This window comes from Gallus gallus, chromosome 2 (genome assembly GCF_016699485.2).
Source record: "Gallus gallus isolate bGalGal1 chromosome 2, bGalGal1.mat.broiler.GRCg7b, whole genome shotgun sequence".
NCBI classification, from domain to species: domain Eukaryota; kingdom Metazoa; phylum Chordata; class Aves; order Galliformes; family Phasianidae; genus Gallus; species Gallus gallus.
Window position 1 is genome coordinate 96,901,532 of NC_052533.1, and position 17,035 is coordinate 96,918,566.

The 17,035-nt window shown below is 45.6% G+C and overlaps 2 protein-coding genes across 18 annotated transcripts in view; one reads left to right on the forward strand and one right to left on the reverse strand.

The window, feature by feature from the left end:
* Positions 1–11,298, forward strand: part of MPPE1 (metallophosphoesterase 1) — a 34,436-nt gene extending 23,138 nt beyond the window's left edge. For 9 of the 12 annotated variants that reach the window (XM_046925093.1, NM_001039283.3, XM_046925095.1 and 6 more), the window contains 5 exons: positions 461–569; positions 1,381–1,452; positions 1,561–1,683; positions 2,585–2,725; positions 4,131–4,604. In XM_046925093.1, coding sequence (XP_046781049.1) covers positions 461–569; positions 1,381–1,452; positions 1,561–1,683; positions 2,585–2,725; positions 4,131–4,313 — 628 coding nt within the window. In that variant the 3' untranslated portion in view covers positions 4,314–4,604. Of the gene's footprint in view, positions 1–460; positions 570–1,380; positions 1,453–1,560; positions 1,684–2,584; positions 2,726–4,130; positions 4,605–8,142; positions 9,184–9,223 lie in introns of those variants that run through there. The other 3 variants (XR_005854443.2, XM_040684871.2, XM_040684883.2) reach the window with 3 other exon arrangements.
* The window catches only part of GNAL (G protein subunit alpha L), a 183,053-nt gene continuing 168,733 nt past the window's right edge, over positions 2,716–17,035 (reverse strand). For 4 of the 6 annotated variants that reach the window (XM_046926438.1, XM_046926427.1, XM_040686761.2 and 1 more), the window contains 5 exons: positions 15,989–16,047; positions 15,621–15,741; positions 14,532–14,662; positions 12,873–12,940; positions 2,727–7,807 (listed from right to left, as the gene is read on the reverse strand). In XM_046926438.1, the coding sequence (XP_046782394.1) occupies positions 7,661–7,807; positions 12,873–12,940; positions 14,532–14,662; positions 15,621–15,741; positions 15,989–16,047 (526 nt within the window). In that variant the 3' untranslated portion in view covers positions 2,727–7,660. Of the gene's footprint in view, positions 7,808–12,872; positions 12,941–14,531; positions 14,663–15,620; positions 15,742–15,988; positions 16,048–17,035 lie in introns of all 6 variants that reach the window. The other 2 variants (NM_001396901.1, NM_001008746.2) reach the window with 1 other exon arrangement.

The following is a 17,035-nucleotide window of genomic DNA, read 5'->3' on the forward strand; positions in this document are numbered from 1 at the left end:
CAGTGCTGTGGGGCCTTTCAGTCATTCTGAAGAAATGGAATGTCCAAAAACACTTCTCTGTTGCCCAAAATGTGTGCAGGGAGAGAAGTAAAGTTCTCCTTTCTCTCAGAATTCAGTTTAGTCGACTTGAAACATTTCACTAAATTCTGCTTCAGTATCTATTACAGTAATTAAGATGGAGTAAACATAAAACACAGTAGCCAGTATATGGTGCAACCTAATTAACAACTGATTAGAAAGCAGCCTACAAGATAGGCCAGTAGCTACAGGATGGATATTTGAAAAGGATTTGCAACATGTGGCATCAGAAGCTGCAATGTCCTGCAGTTCTGCTCATCTGTGTCCCATTTTGGAACCCTTGCATTTGATCAAATAAGTCTTATTCTCACGTGCACGAACAGCAAACACCTTCCTGTCCTCAACGCCTCTCCCTCTTGGCCCACGCTGTGGTGTTTTCCAGCTTTGTCCTCGTGAACAGCGTGGCCATGGAGGGCGATGGCTGCACCCTGTGCCGCACTGCGGAGGCGAAGCTTGTGGCGCTTTCTCACAGACTGAACTGCTCTCTGCAGGTAAGGGTCTGCTGAAGACATGGTGGTAGCCAGCAGCCTGCCTGCTGCACTGGAGATGTTGATGCTGTAGCAGCAGTGAAAGTGTAGTGAAGGCTGTTGTCTGAAATAAACTCGCTCTCAGTTCCTACTGTGTTAGCAGAGCTCTCCTCATTTATCATCTTTGCCTGTTAATGGTGCTCACTTCCTCATTATTGCTGCCAGATAACAGAAGCTGCCTTCTTCTGATCAAATAAGCCATGCGCTTCTATTTTTTGCTCACTGTTCTGCTCTGTATATCCTATTGTACTTTTCTGATTCTGCTCTGGTCCTGCCTGGTTAGCCTGGTAGTGTTCCAGTGGTATTATTTCATCAAATCCAGTTGCTTGCTTCATCCCTCTTCACCCTCTCATAGGAGACAATGCCAGGTAGGTGGCATCATATGCTGCATCGGTGGTCAGTCTGGAACCATCTCCCAGTGGAAAAACTGCCCAACCCTAAATGCTGCATCTCAGGCTGCCTTCAATCTCTTGTGCCCTCCTTGTGCAGTGGGAGCCTGTGGTTGCTTTCCACCTTCAGGAAGAGTGCAGCTCAATTCACACCATGGGGTGAATGGGAAATCAGAGCTTCCCCCGTATACCCACAGCAGTCTCCTGAAAGTTGGTGCAGTATTTAAATGCTGCACTCTGAGCTGATACTGCTTTTCTCAAGAAAAAAAAAAAAAAACAACTGAAAAACCCAATACCTCAACTTGTAGCTGTTGTGTAAGTCCCTTCCCAACTCCTGTGGTAAACAGAGGTGAGGACAATACGAATGGATTGATTTTTATTCACAGGAACCAAACCATCCCCAGAAGAGGTGCAGTGATGCAGAAAAGCCTCCAGCTTCACAACCAATCCTTCTGCAGGTGATTTGGGGACGGGTGAGGCAGTGTGCTGACGTGCTTTGGGTATTTATGACCTTTCTAGAAAGGCTGTGTCATTGACAACTCATCCTTGCTTTGCGTTTCACCTAGCATTACCCTCTCTATCGGAAAAGTGATGCAGAGTGCAGTGGAGAAGATGCTGCCCCTCCAGAGGAGAAGAACATCCCATTTAAAGAGAAGTACGATGTGCTGTCTCAGGAAGCATCGCAAAAGGTTTTCTCTGTCGGCAGCTTGAGTATTGATGGGTGGGTGGGTTGGAGAGTGGCCTGGGTCCATGGCGACCTACTGGCTCAGACATTGTGGAAAGGGCAAACGTTTGCTGAAATGAACTGCCCCCAGCGGCTCCTGCTTACTGCAGCCTATGAGAGGCTGCTGGGTAGAGCTATGGATCATCCCGCGAGAGTAAGCGTGGTCTGGGCCTTGATTCTGCATGTGGTAAGTGCAGGTGCTCTTAAGTGTGTTGTGCCACTGTTCTCTCTAGTGTAGCATTCTGTAGTTTCTATAGTGTGGTGACTGATGGCAAACCTAGCAGAAAGCCCTTACTTGACAGTACCGCTTTGACAGTACTGCTTCAGCTGCAGGAGTAACTGCAAGAGCATGTAAAGTTGCTGTATGCCCCGAAGCTGTGTTGGTGTTTATCTCCTGCCACATAAACATCTTCACTCGAGATGGGCAGTACAGGATTCTCCCATGGATGAGAACACCCAATTGTTTTGTTAAAACTGTATTTCTATCTCTGCAATGCTGACATACTGCTAGCTTCGTTTTTCTGATCTGTATGGATTGAAAAAGCAGTATTTGGGGCTAAATGGGAGTTGTCTTCTCTGGAGATACTCAAGACCTGCATGGATGCTTTCCTGCTCAGCCTAGCGTAGGGAACCTGCTTTAGCAGGGGGCTGGACTCCATAATCTCCAGAGGCCTGTTCCAACCCCTGTGATTCCATAATATTGCACTACCACCTTAAGCCTAATGGAAAACAGAAGTGGATCCAAAACACTCCGTAAGATTGCTAGAATTCCCACATTTTCATTCTGTCAGAAGAAGAAACGGGCCGTGTGTGCGGTTTCCTTTTAGTGATGGCTTACTGCTGTGCTTTCCCATTGCACACTGCAGCTGCTGTGGTGGTTCCGTCCCCGCCTGATTCTCAGCGGGCACACGCACAGTGCCTGCCAAGTGCTGCACACGGGGGGGATCCCGGAGATCAGCATCCCGTCGTTCAGTTGGAGGAATAGAAACAACCCTAGTTTCATCATGGTAAGTTTTTAATTATTTTTTTTTTTATTTTTGTCAGATAACTCTCATAAATAAATCAACATGGCAGTCAGCTATATCTTAAAACTGATTCTACCTGTAAAAACAAAAAATAAAAAAAATTGCCTACCCACCCGACCCACTCAGTACACTGCATCCACTTTATAAAGTACATCTGTGGGAGCCATGTTCTGTGTGGTACAAAGCAATGCTGTTAAAGACCTAATCAGTATATGGGTACAAGCATCTGACAATTGCTTATGAAGAGGGCGCGCTGTAAACTGTTGACTTGTAAAAAAAGAATCAGTATTGTGCACCAAACAGTAGAAAGACTCACGTTACTCAGCTGATTTACCCACTCTAAACAGAGACTGTCGCCACCCTGAACTTTCATGTGGTGGTGGTGGCCTTCAGCCTCGGGCACAGATCACTTCACACAGGGAAAGTGTTGGCTGCATGCCCACGGGCCGTCTCTTTGCATCCCATTTGCATTCATGCAGTGTTGGTTATGCTCGCGCAGGCAGTTCCAGTGCTCAGTATATCCTCAGAGGTAAATCAACGCATTCCCCAGGTCAGAAAGAAAACAGAACTCTGAGAAATGTGGAGTAAGAAGCAAAACCTGCACTCTGTTTATGGGAGTAGTCTGTGACTCGGGGAAATCTTTATGGTATTTTTCTGCTGTTGAGTTTAGGCTCCATAATACACAGATAACCCCAACCTTTGCAATTCATTTTATGCAACTGTTTTTCTTTCTTGTTGAAAATTAGTTGTGTTTATTCCATATTCCTGAGAGTATCTGCCTTCAAACTATGTATGCTCTCTGCACATGCCAGACAAAACAAGAGGTTGGCCAGTTCAAGCAGCATCCTCCTTGCTACGGTTTTAGCTCAGCCTCAGGCTGCTGTAAACTTGAATTGGAGGTCAAGCCAAAACCCAATGAAGAAGTTCTCTGTTGTTTAAGCTTGTGTAGGCAATTTGGATTAGCCAACGTGTGTTTTGCAGCATGTAGCGGGTAAGAGGAGGGCCTGGGGTGAGGAAGGGGCACATTCACGAAGTCTAACTCGAGCCCAGGAAGGCTGCCTCCAGGTTGCTTCCCCACAGCTGGAGTTGGGCTTTTCCTCCGGAAGGCCGAGCTGAGGAGGAGCCCAGCTCCCTGGTTACTCTAGCTGAGAAGCAGGCAGATTGGCACCTGGGCTAACGCTGGCCTACTGGTTGCTCCAGTTAGTGCCCAGCACCGCCAGTACAGACTCTTCAGCCCCCTGGAGAAGGCACTGGTACTAGGGAGCTGCCTCCAACCCTCCGCACCCAACACAAAACTTGGGAGCTGGAGATCTGCCTGCCCTGGTGCAACTCCTGCTGTGGGACCCGCTGCAAGAGGGCAGTGACGCTGTCTGCCTTTCTTTTCCAGGGCAGCATAACACCAACTGACTTCTCCCTCCACAAATGCTTCCTTCCACGTGAGAGCAGAGTCTTCGCTATATACTGGGCAGCAGGAGCCCTGCTCGTTGTCCTGGTGCTAGCTCATTTTCAGCTTCTCACTCCACCATTTTATTTTGCTCAGCGTTTAATCAGTAAGCATAAAGCAGCATGAAGAGCCAGACATCTGCATTCAGTCACTGAAATACCAAAGCTGAGAACAGTCAAACATCAGACTATATTCATGCCAGCAAATGACCTAATTTGATTGCTAGTCTGAAGGCAGGTTGCATTTACACATACCATAGAAGTCCTATACAGCTGATATGACTACCACAGGATAAATAATTAACTGAAATGAACGTTCCATGCTGTACAAAAATACTGTATTCTACAATCAAATGAGTCCTTTTCCTGCTATAATTTTTGTATCAAATATGTATATTAAAAGTGTAACTGTACATTATGTAAATCCTGTCGCCTCATCACTTGTCTGCACTGGTGTCACACCCTGGTGGAGGCTCAGTGCTGCAAACTGGAAACATTTCTCTCTTTTATTGCTGCGTGGCCCTTCTAATGTCATTCATCTGTTTGGTCGGGTCAGGCAGAAGCAAGATATATCGGCACTGAGAGATGCAGATTTCCATAACCTTTTAGAATGTCCTACATGAGGGACAAGAAACCTTGCAGTTCCCGTGATGCCGAACTATTGGATGACTACCATTTAGCATCTACCAGGCAGCAACAGGAAGAAGCCTCGCAGATCCAGTTTGCTGGTACAACACCTGAAACCTGCTTAAAACAAAAGTAGGGTGACACCTCAAGCTGCTATTTTTAAAAAGATGTGCTATGATGGGCTTAAAAAAGAGGGCCCTATTGCATCCCAGAGATCTGTGTGGTGAGGGGCCCTCCGCCTGCCGCTCTGCAAGAAGGAAGGTCAAATACAGCTGCAGTAACGTCCTGTGCCTCAGCCCCCAGCTGCAGGCAGGTGCCAGGGGCAGGCGTGCCTCCTGTTCCAGGCTCCGGCAGGGCTGCCGGCTCTTAGTGTTTCTGCAGTGTCCCACTGCGAAGTGCAGCGGCTCTGTGCTGGGGAGGTGGCAGCAGTAAGGAGCCCCCGGCCGGGTGGCGGCACTGGAGCAGAGCTCAGCACCTCTGCGCGCTGTGCCTAGGAGAGGGTGCGACAAACCTCACCGTGTCTCCCCGCCCACCCCAGCGAAGCTCCTGCTGAGCCCTGCTGGGCTGGTAGCTCTTGGGGCAGGGGCTGCTTCTGAGGCCAAGACCGTCTCCTGTTACTTGTCCCGGTACTTTCCTTGGTGCGGGAAGCGAGAGAATCTCCGCATTCAGGGCTTTAGTTGACTAGCTCAGTCCACCCAGCCCTTCGCTTTCTGGGAAGTATCTGATGACTCAACTTGCACGTATTAAAATCTACATGTTTCTGAGAAGAGGAAATGGTCATATTATCGTGTCTAAAATGGGGTTGTTTGTCATCAAATAGAAACAAGGACTGCAGTGGACCGCAGCCTGACTTGAATTCGAGAGGTGGTGGCGGGGCGTTGTAACCACCAGCGATGCTTACAGCAAAACGTTGATCGAAGCGCCGAGTTGTAGGCCAACGTCGGGAACGTGTCAGCTCTTAATCTCTCCCTAACTTTAAAACGAGGAGTGGGAACGGTCCAAGTGTGGTAAAACACTCTGTGAAGTAATGTAGTCTAACACTTTGCTAGGTTTCTGTTATTGCAACTGTAATTTTAGACATTTGTACAGGTTATCTTGGACACAGGAAAAGTATATAGTCACAGACAGAAAACACCTATGTATAAAATATAAAGCAGTGTTATAGTTACTAAAAAGGACATGCCTTATTGCTACAGCAATTCTTGCTTGTATATATTGTACTGTACCACAACTCGTTTTTGAGAATGTCATTTGCATAAATTATTCAAGTTTGAGAAATATTCACACATCTTGGTTCTACAATATTTAAAATAAAACAATTTTCTAACGTGTCTCTTTATTAAAAGAGAAATAAAAATGTCATCTTGTAATTCTCTTAGGCCAGACACGAGGGTCGATACAACTTTTTGTCTTCTTTCTCGCTATTTACTTGCACAATGAAAGCCGCTGTTGGTACAGAGATCGAAGAGCTCTACAGAATGGTGCTTTGCACGTTCACAATCGGTCTGTGCCATTGTGAAGTTCTATGAATGACCGAAGAATTACCAAACATATTTTCTAAATAGAAAGGAAAAAAAGAATAATAATAATAATAATAATAATAAATCCTCGGTTCCCATTAAAACAACACCAGGTTGCAATTTGGACACTCGAATGAATTCCAATGTTTTAAAGCTGAGACTTCGAAAGAGAAAGGCATGTTTGCTGCAACATCCGGTGACGGTAATACCTCACTGGGAAAGGTAAGTGGTTAATTTGCATAATTTATAATTTTTATACTAAAGAGCATTTTTATATAAACCAGAAAAAAACCCCTAAACTCTACAGATAAAGTTCTTACCTCCAGTCACTGCTGCAGGTAAGGTTGACATCAAGCTGTACAGCGCAATCAAAAACATACTTACATCTTAGCTCATTTTACAGGTACAGCCATAATCAAGGCACAAAGATCTTCTACAAGTATTTTTCTTCAATAAAGTTGTACAAAATAATATTACATTTTACAGTCTGTACAATATAATAAACCAGCAGTAAAACAAAAAAATATATATAGGGAGAGGACCGTCGTCCAAGAATGATCGGAACGGAAAGGATCATTTGTGGACAGCACAAACAACGTAAGTGAGGGCGGTCAATTTTCTGCCTAGATGAGACAGGCTGAAAAGGAGCTGTGATTGAAACGCCTGAGGCGCGCAGAGACGCCGAGCTCCGGAACCCCAGAGAAATTGCTTTGTCTTCACTATTCCTCTCAGTATCTACTCTACTTCCTGTGCCAGTAACGGCTTAAAAGAGGAGGTCACCGTATCAGTTGACCTGCAACTCAGAAATGCTAAAAACTGTGACGGAGTAATAAATATTGTGGTGCTGCTACATTGTGTGTCTACTTCCTCGACAGTATTTAATAACCTGATACAAAGTGCATTAATCTTTTTCACCCATCAAGTACTCTTCAATGTCACGTTAAAAAGGAAACCCACGCGGAGGGAGCGCCGTGACTTAGCGTCGTCCAGCCAACATCCCGCTCCGAACTGGCACCGACCCGCCGCAACGCGTCGCGGGTCGCGCTCGCTTACAACAACAAAACCCGAGGGAACAGAGGTAGCCAAAGGGCTTAGTGGAATGACGAAGAAGTGGCATGTCAAAATAAAGCACAAAAATAGTCCCAAAAAGCATGAAGGAAAACCAACCCAAACTCGCTTCAAATCAGCTTTAAGGTTAAATAATTAAAGTAAACCAAGTGAAGAGACTGACATTTCTATAGTATATTCTTCCACCCTGCGTGGGGTAGTATCAAGAGAAAGAGTAAGGAGCAAAGAATTTAAAACCACAGGTTCCACGGCGATCCCCTCACAAGAGTTCGTACTGGCGGAGGTGCATCCTCTGGATGATGTCCCTGCAGTCGTTGAACACTCTGCGGATGTTCTCTGTGTCCACGGCGCACGTGAAGTGCGGGTAGCAGTAGTGCCGGCCGTCTCCGCTCGCCGTACTTATCCTCTGCGGAAACAGGCAGGGAGGAGGGTTAGGGGTGCTGCTGGGGGCTGCTCCCCACCACTTTCCCCTCCCAGTGACCCGCGGCCTTACTGGAGACCCAAAACCTGGGAAATGGCACATACATCTAACAGCTGAAATAAAAAAAAAAAGGAAGGGCTTTGGGATGGTCCAAAACGAATCACAGTTTCGAAACGGAGGGAAGAAAAAGAGTGATGGATGATATGGGATCGGTGTACTGGTACTCTCTTCACCACCATACAGCAAACTTGTGCTGTGGGCAGCGCTGCATGCTGCCACCGTCTACCCTAGCAATTCTTTTCTCTCTCTTTGTTTTGTAGTGCCATAATGTGATATGTTTTTGAACTCCTGAAGACTCGGTATCACTTCTGAGCCCGGAGCACGCTGAAATTCCCAGGACAGCAGCTGAGTTCCTGTGGAACAGCAGCACGCACACAGAGCCAGCACGTATCACACCACTTGAAGTTCCACGTTCACTGCTGCACAACCCTTTGGGCCGCTAACCAAAGCTCCAGCATTAACCAGATCTCTGGTTAGCTCGTTAAAACGCCCCAGCATCCTATAGTATGTTAAAGATTGTAACTTTGTTCCATGCCACTGTAGGACTGACTGACATAAATCCATCCTGGATCACATATCTTGGAGACCATGCATAGAAATGCATAAAAGACGAAGGTCAATTCTTGGCATAATCCTTTGGTAAATCCTCCCTCACTGTTACAAGTTACAGTGGCTAAGCAACAAAAGGCAATGCTATTTTTCTATCTGGGCAATGCCTTTTCTCTCTGTATTGTAACACAGAGATTTGTTTTACACGTGGGAGAAGCCTTTTTAAAATGTACAGCTAGATACACAAAACGACTGACATTTAAAAGCAATGATTTACATAATTAGATCAATAAGAAGTTGCAGAGATTTGCAGGAAAACTGAGACACTCTACACTGATTAAACAGAGGGCTTCTAAATATGTACTAAACAAGAATTTTGTTTTTCTGTGCTACACTTAAAACATAGCTCAGGGGTTACCCTAATGAGAAATACAAATTTAATACCCTATTCAGTTGACGGGTCAGTTGTTCGGACTATATCTGAACCATGAAGTACACTGAAGAATAAAGAAATGGAAAAGAATTACCTAAATAGTGGCAAAATTCTGAAACTCAATTAAAATGGCAATTCTGTTTTTCCACGTGCAGGATATGGGCTTCCAGACCTGCCAGAAATGTTTGGGGAGATCACCATCTTGTAACTCTGGGGGTAACCAGACCCTTAGTGCTGAACAGATGATGTCATGCATGGAAATCAAAAATGGTGCTATTATAGAAACAGTAAAAAATGTAGTAGTGAGCCTGTTTTTAATGTATCATCTGCTTTTCTCTCTCTTTTTTTTCCCCTTGCAGATCTACATGTTGGTAAAATGCCACTCAAATGCAGTAAGGAGAGCCCAGCTACTAGATCTTTCTTCCTCGGAGGAAAAAGAAGAAAAGGTAGCCCTAAGATGAGGGTCCAGCCTGTCTTCTAATTACTGCTGGTTTTAGAATCATAGAAACATTGAGTTTAGAGAAAGTCTCTAAGATCTTCCAGTTCAACCATCAGCCTACCACCACCATGCACTCTAACAATGTCCCTCAGCGCCTCATCACGTGGTTCACCTCCAACAGTTCCTTGGGCAGCCCGTTCCAGTGCTGCATCACTCTTCTGGAGAAAAATTTCCCTAACATCCACCCTGAACCTCTCCTGATGCAATTGGAGGCCATTACCTCTCATCCTATCACTGTTACCTGGGAGAAGAGGCCCACCCCCATCTTGCCTCAACCTCCCTTCAAGTCGTCGTAGAGATTGATAGGGTCTCCCCTGAGCCTCCACTTCTCCACTGAACAATTCCAGTTCCCTCAGCTGCTCCAGACCCCTCACAGCTCCATTGCCCTTCTCTGGACATGCTCCAAGGCCTCAATGTCTTTCTTGTAGTGAGAGGCCCAAAACTGAACAAGGCACTTGAGGTGCAGTCTCACCATTGCAGAGTACAGACAGACAATCACCTCCCTGTTCCAGCTGGCTGCACTATTTCTGATACAAGCCAGGATGCCATTGGCCTTCTTGGCCACCGGGCACACTGCTGGCTCACATTCAGCTGGTTGTCAACTAACATCTCAGATCCTTTTCCTCCGTGCAGCTTTCCATTCCCAGGCCTGTAGCCTTTGGTTGTTGTGACCAAAGTACAGGCCTGAGAGTACACTCAACCCCCTAAATCCAGATCATCATTAAAGATATTAAACAGGACAGGCCCCAGTACTGGCTGGCCCTTATGAAACACCACTAGTGACTGGTAGCCAGATAAGATTTAACTCCATTCACCACCATTCCTAACTCAGGCACCCTAGAGGTCTGCTCTGAGTGCTTGCAGGGATGCTCGACCCCTTTGCACTGAGCTCCACCTACTTCTGCAGCCTCTATCTGCTGCAGTGCTTCCCTCCTCCTTCAGGCAGTTCCCTTTGAGCAGCATGATCTCAGCACACTGCGACGAGCACAACAGCATCTCTGCGTGGTGTGCTCACAGCAGCTGTTTGCTGGAAGGAAGCAAGATGGTGTTCAGACCCAAACTCCACCAGTTTAATAACGTTTAGTCTTTTCCTTGTGCTTCCCTAAAGCAATTGTTCTTTCACTAAATGCTTATGCTCATCTTGCACAGCCACTCCTATCCATCACTGCTCTGGTGATACCTGGACAAAGGATCAATTTCTAAGATTGCAGACTTTGGGCCCTGGCAGGTCCCTCATTTTAGGACATGTGATATCTAGGGGAGGGGATGACAGTTCCCAGTGAGGAGACAAGCATTCTGTTCGAGGCAGCTCAGACGCTGCCTTTGAACAACAGCTCCTGCAGCTCCAGAAACAGCTTTTTAAAAACCAGACTGAGTCGGAGCAGCCGTGCCCCTGATTTAACAGGGGTCGCCTTCATATTGGTGGTGTATTAAAACATCAGCAGATGGAGAATCCTGTGTACAAAACACCAAAAGTGGGATAGGGAGGATTCTGAACAATGAGAGATGAAGAGCACGGGAGGAGAAAGGATGCTCCTGTGCCCTCTCCCCATGTCAGAAGGAAGGGGAATTTCCTATAAAGCACATTTCCTGCAATGGGGGTGCCAACACCAGCGAGGCAAGCAGTGAGAGCTGCCGAAGAGAAAACATTGCTGCTGAGAGCAGAGCTGATGGGCAGCCCTGCAGCAGCGGTGAGCTTCCTGCCAGGCCGCACCCAGCATTTTCTATGGTTAAAAATTAATGGCTCCAGTTCCACCAGCACTGCACAGCCGGCCTCCTACTGAAGGCAGCGGATGCCACAGGCAGCTGCACTGATTCCAGAATTGGTGGCCAATTTATTTTGCCTTCCTCATGCTCACAGATTATCTCACAGCTGAATTTGTTGGAGAGGTTTTAATATTTATCCTCCTTTATTAAAATTATTTGTTTTAAATTCACCTGGAACACAAGAGTATGTGTATCTACAGCCTGGTGAACTGAAGGGGAGCTTTAGGGTCTTGAAGCAGTTACGGTTTTCACATAAATCCCTGTCTTATGCACACCTGCTCCCACAATAAGAACGATAATAAAGGAGTGAAATCAGACTCCTTTGAGTCATGGCTGAAAACATGCCAGGGCAGGACAAGGTCATAAATGGAAAGACTTAGACAGAAATGTACACAGCAGAGCCAAGAAGGCTGCAGGCTGAAAATGAACACCTCTTCCTTCCAGCCCCCCTTCCCACTGGGTTGTTTCTCCCTGTCCTCTCTGGTCACAGGGCCATCTCTGCATGAGCACTGACCTTTGTCCCTGGCTGCCAGTATTAAGACGGGTGCTTACACCCTTCTTACACAGCTCACATAGGCTCCTCAGACCACACTTCTGACCAGAAATGCCTCACTCGCAAGACTTCCCTCTCAAACGGGTGCAAAGTTTACAGCAACTGTTAAATGACTACATCATGTTGAAAAATACAAAGCACAAAGTCAAGAGATACACACCTGAGAATTCCTCATGGAGGAGACACTCCCTGCCAGACCCACAGGGCAAGCTGTCTGCTGCCGGCAGGTGCAGGCCCAGCCCGAACTCTTATCCTGCACCCAAAACCCATGGCACCTGTGTCTGCCAAGGGCCTCTGCAGATGCATAGCTGGCTTTTCATGTGGTTGCAAAGCCCATGCCCTCTCCCCTCTCTGCTTGGTTTGTAGGTGGCCTCCTTTGTACAATGCATGTGAGTCATCAAAGGTGAGCACCTTGCCCTTGGTGTATTTATTTGCACAAAAAGGTGAGGAGTCTTGCCCCAGTTTTCCTGTTGTCTGGTTCTCTTGGACCCTCCTTCCAAACCGGACACCCTCAGTGTTATCTGCTTCACAGCACTTTGGCACCACTGCAGAGAGATTTGGCTCACAGTGCTCTTTTTTTGTGAACTCTTATTCAACACAGTGCAATCTGATTATTTTCCTCGTAATCAGGAAGGTTAAGGCAGTGAATGGAAATCCCCAAAGTGTGAACATAATTAATTGCTTCTTTCTTTGCTGTTGATTCAACAGCTATAAATCCTAACAATACTTGTAAATGCATAATGACTTCAAAAATCTTCATTCTAATGATTAAACTTGTACTCTTAAACAGCCCCATACAGTTTCTATAAGTAGGGCAAGATTTAAAGTTCTAGGCCTTAGTTCTGGTCTCCAATCCTACTTGGCTGGATTGACTTGGCATGACTGAAAACGTGAGTTATTTTGGATGAAGCCCCCTGGTTCTGGTAGGAAGCTGTGATTGCGTGACTGATAATTGCTTGTATCCAAGAGACAGATAGGAGGCAGGTGACTTGACAATAAATGGGCAGACAAATGTGCAAGCAAGGGAGAAAGTTCTGTAAGATGGGCAGCTGAAAAGAATTAGGGAATTGCCAGACACTCCCCTCTCCTTCTAGCTTTCTGCAAAAGCTCGTCAGTTTTCCCTAAATAAACGATGCCATCTGCCAGTATTTCCTATGATAGGATCATACATAAGATCAAAATTACTCACTAAGAACTCATCCCGGATGAAGAACTTGGCTCTTGTGACTTTGGGGTCTTCTCCCGCATCTGGTGTTGCTGTTCAATTAAAAATAAGTCATGTGAGAAACAGGAAGGGCAAACAGTTTTCTCTTTTTCATAACAGAAGATTTAGTGAAGAGGAAGCAGTCCCTTGATACAGAAATTAAAGTACTGAATATTCACAGGAGAGTCTGGATACACAATTCTAAAATGGAAGGGTAGTGTAAAATCTGAAATAAACTTCTAAGCACACAGTATCTCTTAGGGACCTGAATGCTGCTGACATCTTTGCAAGTGTCACTGCTCACATGTGAAGAGATTTACACACACCTGTAAGTTTGTTCACATAGGTACTAAAAGAACTGGCAGTTGGGATTTATCTTCATCAGAAAATATGAGTAGAAGAACAGCTCTCTGGCTTGTGCAACATGAGAGCACCTCTGGAACAAAGATTCTAAAGGCAGGAATTTGGGTTTAAAAACAGTACAAGATTGAATGCAAGGTTACACTTGAAGAAACGCCATAGCATTACAAATGCTTTTTGAAAATGTATTTTTCTCCCAGGCCCCACGTTGGCAGAATACTTAGATGTACTGCCACTTAAATATACAAAGGGTCCAAGATTAAAATCTTCTTGTACAGGAGACTCCTTACTTGGTACTGTCCGACAGCAGGTTAAGTCATCTCTATTATCTACCTCTGTATTTACCCTAAGTGTGAAAATTAAACAGTGCAGGGAAGAGATAATCTATTCACTTCCCTTTGGTGTGGTTTCTCCTTGACTAAGATACCACATCAAATGCTTATAAGTGTAATGTGATAAAGGACAGAATTTATCTGAATATGGAAATATTTTCTACTCTTATCTGGAGCAGCAGGGGTAAACAGAGAGCAGCTGCGTAACCAGCGGCATCTTAGAGTTCAGTGCTTCTGTCCTTAAATAACACTGTCTGAGATTAGGGAATGAATGAGCAACCATGGGTTAAAGATAGAGAGCTGCTTCATGTGTGGATATTCTGGATCACTCAGGATATCCACTGCGAAATCCTGCTGAGAAAAATGAAAAGCTACCTTACCCTGGCAACTTGCTTACTATGGAAAATGTTTGTTTTAATAATTTACCCTAACCCTCAGTTTTTGTGGGGTCTATGCTTGGTACAGAGAGATTTTGTGACAGTGACCAAAGATTTCTGAAACCCGTAGGGTTATAAAACTAGTGCCTGCCTAACTCACATTTTGGGAAAGTTTATTTAGACTCTGCACTTGAAACTCATTATCAGACTCTCAACGTTTCAGCCTGAACGGAAGGTGCACACACCTCATTATTACCTTTATTTCTATAACCTAAGCTGCTGTTGATAGGCAAAGGAGGACGTAAGCCAGGTCTCTGCCAGACCCCCCCGTACCCAGAGCCTCCCGAGCCTGGGGCAGCAGTGGGCCATGTGCTATGTCCTCGGCACCCACCGACCCACACCCAGCAGCACGGGCAGCACAGGGTGCAGCAGCTGCCTGACCTCACGCACACTGAACAACAACGTGTGTGTATTTGTGAATTTGTGTCTATGTGTGTATGAGACAGAGAGACAAGCTATGGAACGGGACGGGCTATCCCAGCTAGCCAAATCCCTCAAGTGGTGAAAAATCTTACCATCCTCAGGTACAGTGTAATGCGCGTATTCAGGAAAGTAATCTTCAATTTTTGATTTCCCTGCCAAGACTTTTTCAGCCAGCATGTCCTGTTTATTCAAGAACAAAATGATAGAAATGGTCCGTAACCACCTGTCAAAAACAAACCAAACGTCCGGGTTATCTCTGACACGTTTATCAAAGGAAACACATCACACCAACGGAAAATGTACTGGTTGTCCCTGTGTGAGGTATTTAGAACTTGGTTAACGGAAAAAAAACGGAACTGGAATTATTATTTCAATTATTACCTGGGCTGATAGATGTGTTCAAAGAGCGTTTGGATGTTGTGTTGAGGGACATGGTTTAGCGGGAACCATTGGTGAAGGGCGAATGGTTGGAGTGGATGATCCTGTGGGTCTTTTCCAACCTTAGCGATTCTATGATTCTATGATTCTATGTATTTATAAGATCTGTGCATACATTTCTAAAATCTCCGGTAGATCTCATTGGAATGAACAGTCTTAAAACACTGTTTTCTAAACTTGACTTCTGAAATTAAGTTTGGAAAATGATGGCAGTTCCTATAATTTGACATTCCCGTCTACTTCGCTGGGTTTTGCCGAACCAAGAGAGAAAGGCTGGAAAACGGCACTGTCTTAACTAGCAGTTCATCCACACAAAGGCACTGTCTGTTAAGATGGCTGGCATGACATCGGATGAATCAAAAGTAAATAATCTCTCCTCTTAGCCAGTTAGTCCCTAACCATCATTGTGACAATGGACCTCTGGGACCTGGCTCAGTGTTTTTCCTCACTGTACCATCAGCCACCTCTCAGTGTAGAACATTCTAAGAGCTGTATGCTAGAAACTTTTAATTACCTTATCCTGTGTACTGTCATTACTTATTCACCCCTAGGAACAGAGTCATACTGCTATTTGGTTACGTATCCACACATCACTGTGTCCACTGAGGGTGCACCCCATGGCCTGGCCCTGCCTTAGGCATTTTCTGAATAGTCTGACCATGTGCTAAAAGGAATCCAACTCTCTGTAGGGAGTTGGAATGTAGCTGAATTTGCAGTGGGAGAAGAAAAGAGGTGTATTTTACCTGTTATTCCAGATACTTTTGAAAAGGTCCAGGGATTCCCGTAGTCTGTTTGTGTTATTGTCTTCCCTTATTACCATGTTGTAGCTGCTGCAAGCCACAACAAAGATTATAGCCGTGACATCTGGACAAAGCACACAGAAGAAAGAAGGGAGAGAGAAAGGAAGTTTCTGTTATCCCAGCACATACTCCTCACGGTAATACTGCCATTACTCCCCTATTGCCCCAAAAGCCTCAAGAAAATATTTATTATGTTGGACTCCCGTATTAGTGACACTTTGTTCTCAGTGTAAGTAAAACAATACAAATGCTAAGCTGCTCACTCTGCACAAAGCAAATCTGAAATAAAGATGTGGAACATTTTTACTTACCGTTAAAGCATTGGATCCATTTTCTTCTCTCATCTCTTTGGCCACCTACATCAAACATGCTGTTAAAAAGCCATAGGATGTTATGTCACTTATGTGCATTAGGAAAGTCACATCAAGCATGCACGAAGCACAAGGGTTCAGTTTATGAATCTGGCAGCTTCGAGGACAGTGGCAGTAAAATAACTGCCTGAAGGGAAGAGAAGTTTGCGGCTGCTGTGCTGCATGCCAAAGCACTGCCCCACTCCACCCGCCCCGCTCCACCAGGGAGAATCACCAAATCACAGAATCGTCTGAGTTGGAAGGGACCTTTTAAGGTCATCTAGTTCAACTCCCCTGCAACGAACAGTGACACCGACAGCAGATCAGGTTGCTCAGAGCCCCATCCAGCCTGACCTTGAGTGTCTCCAGGGACGGGGCATCCACCATCTCTCTGGGCAACCTGTTCCAGTGCCTTACCACCCTTACTGTAAAAAACTTTTCCCTTATATCCAGTCTAAATCTCTTTTAGTTTGAAACCATTTCTCCTTGTTCTATCACAACAGATTCTGCTGAAGAGTCTGTCCCCTTGTTTCTTACAGCCCTTTTAGATACTGAAAGGCTGCTCTCAGGTCTCACTGCAGCCTTCTCTTCTCCAGGCTGAGCAGCCCCAGCTCTCTCAGTCCATCCTTGTAGTGGAGGTATTCTAAACCTAGGATCATTACTGTGGCCCTCCTCTTGATGCACTCCGGCATGTCCATGTCTATCCTGTACTGAGGAGTCCACATCTGGATACAATACTTCAGGTGAGGTCTCACCAGCACAGAGCAGAGGGGCAGGATCACCTCCCCTGACCTGCTGACCATGCAGCCCAGTTTACAGTTAGCTTTCTGGGCTGCAAGGGCACACTGCTAGCACATATCCAGCTTCCCATTCACCACTACTCCCAAGTCCTTTTTGGCAGGGCTGTGGTCTATCCTTTTGTCCCCCAGCTTGTACTGACAGTGGGGGTTGCCACCACCCAGGTGCAAGAATACCACCGAATCCATACAGTAAGAAAAGTGCTGGCCT